The sequence below is a fragment of the Cavia porcellus genome, unplaced genomic scaffold, assembly GCF_034190915.1.
Source record: "Cavia porcellus strain 051 isolate PalLab524CR breed Dunkin Hartley unplaced genomic scaffold, mCavPor4.1 scaffold_15, whole genome shotgun sequence".
NCBI lineage: Eukaryota > Metazoa > Chordata > Mammalia > Rodentia > Caviidae > Cavia > Cavia porcellus.
The window spans coordinates 51,831,166-51,843,976 of record NW_026947498.1 but is presented as its reverse complement, the minus strand read 5'-3'; the positions used below and the strand labels follow the sequence as shown (position 1 = coordinate 51,843,976).

The 12,811-nt window shown below is 36.9% G+C and overlaps 1 protein-coding gene across 2 annotated transcripts in view; it reads right to left on the bottom strand.

Annotated features, from left to right (window-relative positions):
- Positions 1-11,059: 11,059 nt before the first annotated feature.
- Positions 11,060-12,811, bottom strand: part of Alcam (activated leukocyte cell adhesion molecule) — a 178,603-nt gene continuing 176,851 nt past the window's right edge. For both annotated transcript variants that reach the window (XM_063224890.1, XM_063224891.1), the window contains one exon: positions 11,060-11,172. In XM_063224890.1, the coding sequence (XP_063080960.1) occupies positions 11,085-11,172 (88 nt within the window). In that variant the 3' untranslated portion in view covers positions 11,060-11,084. The remainder of the gene's footprint in view (positions 11,173-12,811) is intronic.

Here is a 12,811-nt window from a genome sequence, read left to right as displayed (position 1 = left end):
TTCATGTAATTATGTAATTTTTTCCCAATGTAGTTTATCAGGACATATAGGTAATACAAGAGAAACAAATCACTGATTGAATTGGAAGAGATAATTTCACCTCAGATGCCCATCAATCTTTTGGCACAGTGCCTATGTCCACATTACAGTTAATTTCAGTGGATAAAAGAAAAGATGAGTGCAGATCTAAGGAACAGTTACAGTGCAAGAGGGACTGTGATCCTTCTGCCTACTTGACGCTACTATTAGACATTAGTCCAGAACTGACCAGCTGAAATCAGAAGTTTACACATTTCCAGGGATGACCACAAACAACGGCCAAGATTTTTACAAGGACTAATCTATTGGCCTAGTTACTAACAGCTCTCAGATACTGTTTTCCAAGAGTGAGAAAAGATACTGTTTGTAATTTTCTTACATTTTTTAAAGGAACCTATTTCATTACGGTTTCTATCTTTTAACCTATCCACTCTATCGGATTGGGGTTCTCAATTCTGTAGTAATCTAATCTGTAGTCACAGTGAGATTCAGTCATTTTCTCTGTAATGTGCACTTGTATTCTTTAAAGGACAGCCTCTGCTGTAATTAGTATACTGCCATTTTTCGGACAATGTCACTGAGGCTCAGTGGTGTAAGCAACGTGCTCTAGGCTGCATTGGAAATAAACTGGGAATAATATTCATTTAAAAATTCAAGTTTTGCTCGTTTCAAAGGGCCATGCCTTTTCATGAAAATCAGTTTCCCTGGCCTTCAAATATGCCCTGTGCTAGTGAACGGTACAGAAGACTGTGTATGCCCTCTCCTCTCCTCAAACATTGCCACCATTGCTTTATCAAGAATATGCTGGACACTCAGGGCATGCATTGCTTGCAGGGAAACTTGGTGAGGGATGTGATGTGTGTAGCTAAGTTACACATCTCCTTCACAACTGTTTGCAATTTAAGTAGTCCTAGTCATTTTCCTGCCCTTTCTACTGAGACTTCCTGCTGAGCAATTTTATAGGTCTAGGGAGATGGTGCCTGAAATGTGAAAACATAAGAAAAAGGTTAATGAAATCAATGAAAAAACCTTTTAGATTTCTTTTAGGATTGGTGCCTGTGATCTTTTAGATTCATGTCTCAATTTAGTGCCTGAGCAACGGCAGGCTTGCTGATTTGTCTGATTGTCGTAATGACCAAGAACTTGAATTACTGCATACCTAATTAGACCTTTTGAGCTGAGACTATTTTTTAAGAGACTCTGACATTTAGCAAGGAGTATGTTGTCAGCAGAATATTTAAGCTGAATATAATTTCTAATTTGAGGAAAGGTATTGATGTGTAATTATGTGGGCATTATAGAGAGAGTGATTATACAAATCTATCTTCAATGATGAACTTTTGGAACTATGTAAAAGGACAAATTCAGGCCAGAGTGAGGTAAAACATACTACACTCAGTCTGCCAGGAGTCTTGCATATGAATTACATACTTAAGATTACTAAGCAGTTACTAGGTATTACTATAATGTTAACACCACAGTATATTTAATAGTACATTGTGGGTTGAGGACCCAGGTAGTGAATGTCAGTTCCAGAAATTTCAGGGAAAAGAAAATATTTTGAAGGCACAACAGGATTAATCATCAGGACATTAATGAAATGCATCTGAACTGTGAAATAGATGTTCGTGGTATTATCCTACCTTAGAAAGCAAACAGAGAACCCTGTCATCCCTGAAAGTCTGAACCAGTTACCTATTGTTGAGTAACAACAATTTAAAAACATGGTGGCCCAAACCAGCAACCATACATTAATGTAGTGCTTCAGGTCATCTGTGTCTCATCTAGAGACTTGGTCTGACTAGTTGCCAGAGACCTCACTTGGGGGGTCTTACATGACTAGGAGCTTCGCTCTGACCTACTGCAGACTCTGCTCTGTGGCTCTCAATCTCCTGGCATTAGCTGGCTTGCTTTTGTTCGTCTTTTTGGGGGTGATGACAGAAGTACAAAAGGCCAAGAAAAAACATGGTAGTTTCTTGAAAGCTAAGCATAAAAATAACACACTGTCACTCCCACATGATTTTACTGGTTCAAGAAAAGTATACTGTTCAATCTCTTGCCAAGGACAGGGTAAATATGCTCTTATCCTTCTGCAGAAAGGCCTGTAAAGTCGCATGATAAAAGAGTATGGGCACTGGATGGTATAAAGGATTAGAAAACAAATGCAACAAATGGCCCATAAAAAAGATGATTTTTGCAAAAGTGTCGAATCAGGCATCTTTAATATGGGTATGGAGGGAGGGTTGGAAGGAATGAGGTATACTATAGTAGCTTCTGAGAAGAAAAAGTAGCCAGGGATAAAATCAAAGACGGTGTGGACTGGTGATGACAATACAGCTGCATGCTTACGCGCACACACGCATCTCACAGCAAAAGCTCCATGAACTGCAATTAGAAATACATGTGCTTTACATCCCAGGACTCGAGCTGCTTGGGAAACCCAAATCATAACTGAGCAGCACGTCTACTCATCCAGGTTTCTGTTCCTCCTTGGTCCGTTTTGGGTTCTCATCTCTAAAAAGAACGCAAATTCCTTTTATCAAGCCCATTTGATTTTGCTTCTTCATTGAAGCAAAAGCTTTGAAAAATCATTTTAAATGAGAAACTGAGAGCCAAACTTCCCAAATTATTCATGTATTCATACCCTATTTTCATATCCTGCTTCCAATAATAGGCGGTGGGCAAAATGATTGGGCTAAACTAACACAAACTGCACGCTCTCTGGGATCTTGTCTGCAGAGATCCAGGGTCACTGAAGAGTATTAACAGCATCAATATAAAATTCACTCTTTCTGTGCTACTGAAACCCTATAAAGCAAACAGTGCTTTGAAATCTGTGCAATTTTTTGAATGTGGATCACATACATTACTATTATCAGGACAACAGAAATACACTGAGTGCTGTGGTGATGTTGTGAAGTATATACTTGATATTTTAATTATGTTATTGCATTCAAGGAAAACCATACAGATGGCAGAGGAGTTGAGCACTGCCACTGCAGGCATCCTTTTAATCACATTTCCCTGAAAACAAATTCATCAGTGAGGAACATAGGGGAAGATGGATCAGTTGTTTATGTGATGCTCTTACCACTGTGACCAAGAACACATTGTCCTTTAACAGTTTGTCAGCATCTATTAAATGTGGAAGACAAAGCTCTTAGTTAAGACAATTTATAAGAAATTCTTTCTATAAATAAACCTGCGAATGCTTAAGATATTGGTTTCCCTCTTGAAATCATACTTAAGAATAGGTCATGATTATTTTCCCGTAATATACTATTTAAAAACTGGTAGTAGACAGTACTAATCAAGTTATAAGTAACTGAGACAAGCACAGTAGCATACACTTGTATTGGAGACCACTATGAAGTGGCTCTGAGCAGAACTGAAATTTTACTAATTGGCTTTCTATGTTTATCTGTGAGTCTGTCCTAGCCTAGGCCCCTTGCCTGGTGATGGGAGATGATTCAAAGTAAGTGAACCTATATGAATCACTGGTCCTGGCTGAGGCCTGTAGTGACCTGTGAGGCCAGAGATACCTCAAAGGGTGAGATAAGGCCACAGCTGCGGACACTCTGGCTCCAATCCCAATTAACAAGGTAGAGACTGCAGCTGCAGAAATTACTCCTGCACTCTCACTTCTATCATGTCTTCATGGTAAGATAGTGCTGCTGAATAGACTTGATTCATGAGTTGGAGACATCCTTGAAGTGACTCCCAAGGCCCTGCTCACTGCCTGCACTTTCCTGTTTCTCCGCCCTTTGTCCTTGGTCCTAATATAAGTGGACTGATCCAGAGAATCCTTTGTCTTTACCCTTGAAGCCTCAAGCTTAATTAAAGGGTTTTGACCTTCCTGGAGCCCTAAAAAGCATGCAATTTGTCTCTTTTTATTTAACCTCTGCCGTACACTCATTTGGGAGATCGGGGATCTAGGACAGAACCCGATACACTTGGATTTCCAGCACTCTGGTAGGCTGAGGCAGGAGGATTACTAGAAGCTGAGCAGTCTGAGCAACTTAGTGATTTAATAAGACTTGTCTCAAAATAAAGAATCAAAAAGCTCAAGAAATGTACTCAGTGTAAAAGCCCTGAGCTCAATCCCCAGTAGTGGGGAGGAGGGAAGAACTGACCAATGCTGTAAAAGCCCAAAATTTCAGAATCAACTGGGTTGTCATTAAGGAATTTCTTTTTTTTTTTTTTTTTTTTTTTTTTTTTGTCTTTTTCCTTTTTATCGGTACCAGGGATCGAACTCACGACTGCCTGCTTGCAAGGCAGGCACTTATGCCGCTGAGCTAAATCCCCAGCCCAGGAATTTCTTTATTCCTTAGCTATAAATCTCTTATCAGAAATAATCCCATTACTTTAATAAATCAGTCCAGTGAAAATGCTTCCAGCCCACTTTCAAGCAGTAACTATCTTATTTAACTTATTATTTGCTTTCTTTATTTCCTGGTCAGAATCCAGAAAACTTTAGAGGGTTATCTAAATTCCAAGTGCTATATCTGTGCAAGTGAACTTCTCAGATACTATGTAAACTAATCCTTCAGTTTAAACTTCTAATTGCAGGTCAGTGTTTATCTGGTTTACCTTGGAAAGTAGAACAAAAAGAAAACGTTTAGGGTAAGATTTCACATTTTGATTATTTCACACCCAAAAAGTCCAAATCGAGTTGTAGCCACTTCTCAAGAGCTACACTTTCTGGAAACTGTATGTAATGATCTCTGCTGATACAAAGTTTCTCAAAGAATCTAGAAACTTGTTTCAGCCTTTGTGAAACAGATTCTTGTTTGTTTCTCAGTGGTTTGCAGTTTACACAATTAGGTTGACTCATACAAATGTCATTGCAACTACTGGTGTCTTGTAGACTTGTAAATGCCTCCCATACATCATCAATATTCCACATCTTAGTTTTTCTGACATGCAAATTCTTTGTTGTTTCATCCAGGAAAATGGGATGAAATGTCCCTTTGTGCAGTGTGTGGGTGGTAGGTCGTATGTGTACGCCTATGCATCTATGTATGTAATCAAAGATCTTTGCTCCTGTTCTGCTTCTTAGCCATGACAAAGTAATTTTTCTGAGAGAAAGCTAATAAAAAGAGAAAGGACAAATAACTTGATAAATAGGAATGCTTTTGGAATACTGCCCCTATATATTTATTTTCCAATGAAAAGTTTTTCACAGGAGAAGCACTCATAAGGAAAAATGGAGACAGAATTTGAAAAAAATATAGAATTTGAATGCAGGTGATGAATGAATGAGGACAGTGGTAGGGAAAAATGAATTCAAGCTTTCTGTCTTCAAGTTCCTCTATTACACTGCAATTTTAAAATAACTGCATTGAGAAATCTAGGTAATACACATTTTACGTTTAATGGAAGAATTTTCTATGAAAGCATGATTCCTGCAAAACCAAACACACCGCACTGATTTTTGAAATGGTAGTGTTAGTTCATATTTGATTCCTCAGACAAAACTAAAAAGCAACTAATATTTATATAATAATTATTGAGGTATTTTCTGTATATTATCATATTATCTTGAATATGAATGTCAGTAGGTTTTCCAATGCCAATTTACTTTTTTGATAGTCCCCTGAGCACATTCCTTTTATGATAAGGACAAAAAACAATACAATGAAGACAGCCTAAGTTTGAAACTGGGGCATAAGTCACTCGCCAGCTCTCCTGTATCTGTGACAGTACACAAAGCTATTTGGATTATCTTCATCAATGCAATGGGGATTTCATCTTCTCTACCGGCACATTGAAAGAAATAAAATGAAATGATGTAACTAATACATTAATGTAGTGACTCATTGTAGGCACTTAGTATATGATATAAAATGTGTTTACAGTATAAAACAGAGTATATAGTTTGCATGGAATATATTTAATCCACATATAATTTAAAAGTATGCAATATTCTTTTATTATATAAATATTATGGAACAATCTTTTCTCTATGGTAAGCCAATTTGTGTGTCCTTTTGTATCTTTCAACTTTTTAAATTAGGAAAAATTGTTTCATAGAGGAACATTGGGAACTACATCTGGCTGTGCCATGGAATAGGATCTGGTTTGATACCCAACAAACAAACTTCCGTCAAGTGTACTTGCGGGGTATGAAGCTTGGTTTCTGGCTGTTAACTGAAGGATATTTAGCACTATTTGGAACTTTTAATGATTAAATAAAATAATGTGTGGATGTGCCTAGCACATGTTGTGGGTTCAATCAACCTGTTGCCTCAGGAATTTCCACCTCTGTGCACAGCTGACTTTAACTTATTCTGAGGGCCAAACACTTCTATAAAATTCACAGATAGGCAACTCCAAATGGTAATCTAAGTGGTAAGTGGTTGGCAGAGGTGAAGAAATATGAGAATATGCTCAGTTAAATTCCTTGAACAGCTGCACAGGGTGCTCATAATATGATCCTATCACTGGAGACATTTTATAAAACCAGTTCCTGGAGCAATCTGGGAGCGGGCAGAGGTGAGTCCACCTAACACAGTAAGAAGCATGGGAAGTGTGATTTTTCTGTACTCCCTCTGCAGAGGGAAAGACAATCACACTACAGTTTTTAGCTCTTTATTAGAGATGGTCACTTTCTATACATGAACATCCTTATGTAGACAAAAAACAGAGAACCATGAGAGATATGTGAAGACATATTTCATTTTTATTATCTTTTAGGCATAGACGGATATGTTAATCCATTTCCACATACAATTTCTAGAGTCACATATAGGGAGCGAATCTTGAACTGGTAAAACCTGTATCCTCTTGCCAAAGAGCTAAACTGGAGATACAAATCCTCAGAAGCTGAAGGTTGTGCACTACCTTCCTTCCTGGTGTCACTGTGTACGTGGTCGCCGTAGGGAAAGGAAGATTTCCTCTTTATCTGGCTTGGATTCAATCAGAATACTGCTGTCCCCTCTTTTCCTGGCCAATTTTCTGCTCTTGGTCCAAAGCTCTGGATTTCTTCCTAGATTCTGACAACTGGTTTTGGACTTAACCATTGTAAATGGAAGCAAATTCATCACTGCAGCATAACCCTGTCTCTCTTTCGTCCTGTTGCTTGTTTCTCCAAGCATACCTTAGGAGTAAACTTTCAACCTTTGATCTCCCACACAAAAGAAAACAAAATAATATTAATATGGAAGTAACCTAATTTCACATTAGTGTTCATGGTTTACTGTGGAAAGCAGGTGTTTAAAAATTTTAGAATTTCTTTAACAAAATTCTAAAGAGAAAAAAAATAGATCATAGTATTTACAGAGATAACAGAATGGCTTCGCCGTGCAAAACAAGGAACTTTGGTTCTTCCCTTTTACTTTGGTTTCAATATTGACCAAGATTCAATTTTTTTCTGCCAAATAAAACTTCAATAAATCAAAGTTTAGAGGCATTTAGAAAATAATATATTTTCTTTTTTCCATGTTTTATACAACATTACATCTAATAGAATATTTTATGTATTTAATTCATACCAATGCACTACAGGAAGCTTTTGTTAAACTGAGTCACTATTGCTCAGACAATAAATGGTTTACAAATGTACAATAACACGTGTTTTCAAATAATGCAGAAATGGCAAAACATTATTCCTAATGTCCCTCTAGCTTTAATCTTCAATTAATTTTTCATTGCCGTCAACATTTTTATTCGATGAAGTCTACAAAACAAACGTCAGTTTTCCTTTCAAAGAACATAGTTCTGTATCTGCAAATTTAATGTTCATTTTTTTTTCAGTGAAAGTTATGTAATTTCTGGGACAAAAATGGCTGTGCAGTATTCTCCCAGAAACTAGGCATCTGCCTGAAAGAGCAAAGTTTAAAAGTCTAGTCACAAGGAGCTACTGGTCCATATCCAGTCTACTTCAAAAAGTTTCCGTTTATACTACCACCTTAAAAATTCCTCAGGCATAAAACATGTTTATAAAGTTACAAATTTGAATGTAACTAAAGATACATAGACATTTTATTATTACACTTTTATGTACTGCTTGATAAATTATGTACCAGTTAAAAACACTAAATTATCTCAAGGTGCATTCAATATCTGTAGCGTAGTTAACAAAAACACACACGAAAAAAATATATATTCTATATTCTGTGGAAAATAACACAGCTTTGATAATGACCACTGTTAAAAATCTCCAATTCTGACTGATATCCTTTTTTAAAAGGAAATAGGTATAATTTTAAGGCAGTGGATAACCCAAAGGATTTAACACCAATTTTTAATTACAATGATTTACATTGTGATCTGTGAAAAATGGAAATGTTACGCATGATTTTTTCAAACTATCTCTCACACATGGGTTTGTTTTGTCTGTTCACACAAAAAGTAATGTATTAGCAGGTATCTAAAGGTAAGTGCTACCCAAATTTTCTGTTATCTTTTTCAGAAAAGGCAAATTCTCAGTTTGGGAGCACAGGAATATCATGCATCTGTGTCCATATGTATCTGGATTTGTTAGGAATCAGCTGGTCGCACACTCTCAGAATCAGCTCAGGTGCTGCTCAGAAATCTGACTGTCTCTCTCTAATTTGTGATAAAAATCAGGCTTTAAATAGGGCAATGAGTGTGTCCTAATCTTCACAAGCTGCTACCTTTGGGTTTTAGGTGCTTGTGAGAAAGTGTGGGGCATTACTGATAGCAATCAGAATCAGACATGTACCTGCTCAGATTATCCATATAAACAATTGAAATAAAAACATTACATTATACATCAGATTAACAGCAACACCCAGAACAAAGCTTACAGTGTATAAAAATAGCTACGTAAAAAATTTACATAAAAGGCAAACCAAAAAGAAATCCTCAGTGCAGACATTTACAGAAAAAAAATTCAAACCAAACACAACATATGACCTAATATCATGGCTGCCAAACTTGTTATTTCTTAAAATTTTGCTTCACTGTTTTACTTGAGATAATTCTCTACAATTCTGTGACAGCTTGGTAGAATGAACTGTTTAATACTTGAACCAGGAATTGCTGTCAATGTCTTTGTTTAATCTTAAATACAATCCACGTTCATGCTTCGATTGGTTTATATAGTTTTTTTTTTCTGTGAAATGATGAAAAAAATGTAATTTAGGTAAGTTACCACCACAATCATTTTCCACTATCAATAGATGCTTTGTACAAAAAGTGATAGGTCTTACTTCGTGGGAGGAATCTGCTAGTACACCCCTGAACCCTGCCATAACCTCAGCCCTTACTATAGCACATGTGCAAATAGTTTGTTGGAACTGTTGTGAGGATTTTTTAAACTATTGGTTAGATCACATGAAGATTATAAATGCTTTGGAAAATACTTCAATCCATTTTTCTTCAGATTATAAAATATGTACCTCCTTTCAAATCATATTCTGTTCATGGGACTTATTTTTAAGTTTTTTTTTTTTTTTGAGAAATTGCTCAACACAATTTTGATGAAAACAGCGGTAAAGTATACATCTACAAAGGGCTAAGGAAAAAATTCTAGAGTGATGGGGAAAAATATGAGAAAGCTAAATATTTGGCCACCAATGGGACACAGAACAGGAGAAAACATTTAATTCTGACATGTGTTTTTGGGACTCAGTTTAAGATCTTGATTCTGAGATTTAAAAGGCTTTGCTTTGATTATTCTATTTTTCTTTCCTGAGTGTATCCTTCCAAACATAATTCTTTGCCATGTCCCCCATTAGCACTGTGAAATTAACTTGGACAAGCCACTTAAATTGTGACTTGTGGCTTATTTATAAGGCATTCAAGGTTTAAAGTAGTTGTCAGGGTTTTTTTCTATCCTATTGCTAAGCTACAGTAACAAGTTATTCTCAAGGACAAACAAAGTAATTACTCCAAATAGCTCTTCTGTGTGACTGGCTAAGGGAACACACACACGCGCGCACACACACACACACACACACACACAAGCTCAAATTGCAATTGGCAAGGCCACAGAATCATATAAATTTTGGGGATTGTCTTTTTAAAAATCACACAAATATAACTATTACATATAAATATACATAATCTATGCAACATTTGCCCAGATTATACATATTTACATGCATACATAGATATCTGCCTATATGCCTATATGGGAGATCAAAATATACAGTGAATGTTTAAATTTTTAAAAATTTATTACAGTAAAAGTAGCAGCAGCATTCTAGGTATTTTTGGTCACACATGTCAAAGATACAAAAAACGACTTCCAAAATGGCTTCAGAAAGTGGCAAGAAAGATAGGGTACACATGTTCGAAAAAAAAGGAGTGTTTTGAGAGTGATTACTGGCAATGTATCTTTTACTATGATAAATTTTTAAGAACTTAAACATTCATATATTCTTGGTCATATATATATACATACAGATATGCATATACTGCCTGTAAAAGTATATGTACACGTATGCACTAGTTTGTCAACCTGTTCTCTAAAATGACTTGGTAGGTGGTAGTGTAAATACAGTAACTTATACTGCAGTCTTAGATTTTATTTTTAAACTATCCTGATTGTTTTTAAAAGTAAATTTGAAGTCTCAGCACTGAGGGAGGCTGAGGCAGGAAGAATGTAAGTTTGAGTTATAAAACAGGAAGTTCATGAGACTTTGACTCAAATTTAAAAGAAAAAAATTTAAAAAGGGCGACTGAAAAAAATAGTCTATTCTGATTGAAGCCAGATACATTGGTATCTGGCACACACTGTTACTACACATTGGTGTAATATACATTTTTTTTCATTTCTTCATACTCAGTAAAATATTTGGGATTATAAAACCAAACTAAAAATGGATGCTAAAATCTCAAAAATTATTATTATTATTCAGAAGACAATGTTATTTTGGGGAACAAAAGAGACGAGAAATTGCATTGTTTTGAGAGCACTGTCTGAGCTCCCCTCCTGTTTGGAAGTTGTAATTATAAAGCACCTGAATGTCCAGGGTGCTCCCTTTCATTTCCAAAGAGGTTCCACATTTTCCTGGGAATTGTATCTGTGAATGTCATCCAGCCTACTTACCTGGACAGCAAAACCTGTTTCTCTCTTAGGCTTCTGTTTTGTGATTGTTTTCTTCTAACTTTTTGTTTTCCTCTATATTACCCAGGTCCTTGTTTACATGCTTTGAGGCAGTCCTAGAAAACAATTAGATCAACATCCCACTGAAACATGAATTAAACATTTTAAAGCTCAAAGTAATGAGTGTCTTAAGAAGGCAATGTTTTGTAGCCTGCTGCAAAGAGCTACCAAATCCACAGCTGTGAGCTCTGGCTGACAGAATACATTCCAGGAAACACCGGCGTGGAAAGATTGTGTTAATACACAATAAGAGAAAATACTAAATGACTTTCAGAACCAGTCCGCACAAACTAATTTCAAAGTCATGGTTTCAGCTGGATTGTTTCCCTACTCTCAGAGAAGTAGCTATTACCAATAGATAGTCAAGATTTTCATTCTCGGAAAACACTTCCTGCAAAAATGCTCTGAAGGAATTTCATTAAGGTTTTTCTCATCTGACCTTCCCCATCATGTATCCCAGGTGAACCAATGTTCTGTGTCTATGCTGATAGGTTGTTTTAGCAAATCAATAAAATGGGGTGGAGCATATCATTTTCCACTGCAAGTATCTCCACGCTTTATAGAAATACTTTACTCATTTTCTAAAAGTTACAACTTTATTGAAAAAAGTATTGAAATAGATATGAGACATATCAATATAAGGTGACAACATGTGGCTTGTTCAAATGAGAATATTCATTATAACAAGCACAAGTTGAATTTAATTTGTGATTTTAAAATGCTTAAATTAATTTAAACTATAACCTCTATCTTCATTCTGTGTTAGAAAAGCAACCTCAAATCTGCCAATGTGACCAACTCACCTAATACATGGTAATATTTGATGAGACAGAAATGTTGGAATGCAAATGAAACACTGAGTTATGTGTATTATCACATAAATATTTTTAGTCTTGTACTAAAATTGTACACTTCAGGAAAATAACTTTGTTTTCATGTATATTTTTTCAGATATAGATAGAAAACAAAAGAATTCTATATACTGTATACGTATGTACATGTGGGTACATAAAAATGTATATATGTATAAATACAAACATATATGTGCATGTGGGTAGATGTATATACACAGTTATTTACTGAATTTTCAAAAAAGCTTCTTGCATGTACAACCAGAACCGAGCTTAGAAAACAGTTGCGGCGGTTCCGGGAGAACATGGCGGACAGATAGCAGATACTACAGAGGCTCTCTGAAAGGCTTGGTTCAGAAGTCAGGAATGGTGCGGACTAAGGAGACATAAGCCGGTGGAGATACGCTCTGCTGACTCAGGAACGAACTGGGCTGAGAGAAACCAACTTGGAATGCAGTCCTGGTGCTAAAACAGGAACAGAAAAGCCTTGGTGCGGAGGCTGGACCCCACGCCATTGGAAGCCGCGATTTGGGTTTCCCGCCGCTGCAGCTGGCTGCCTCTACATCAGCTCGGCAAGGGGAGAGACGCGCGGAAGCTCTGAGAACGGGAGTCTGCGAACGGAGTTGAAAACAGGATGGGCAGGGAGGCGTACACTGACTTGTGGTGAGGTGAGTGAGAGAAACTGACACTCTACCACAGTTTGACTCCAGCGGAGGACTTTCTGGGCCGGGGCAGTCCTGCGGGAGCAGGGCGTGGTGGCAACTCCAGCCACACATTCCCCTCTCGGACGGGATTGGTGAAAAGTGCCTGGCCTGCGTGATGCTGCCGGCGGACCCGGTAGGCT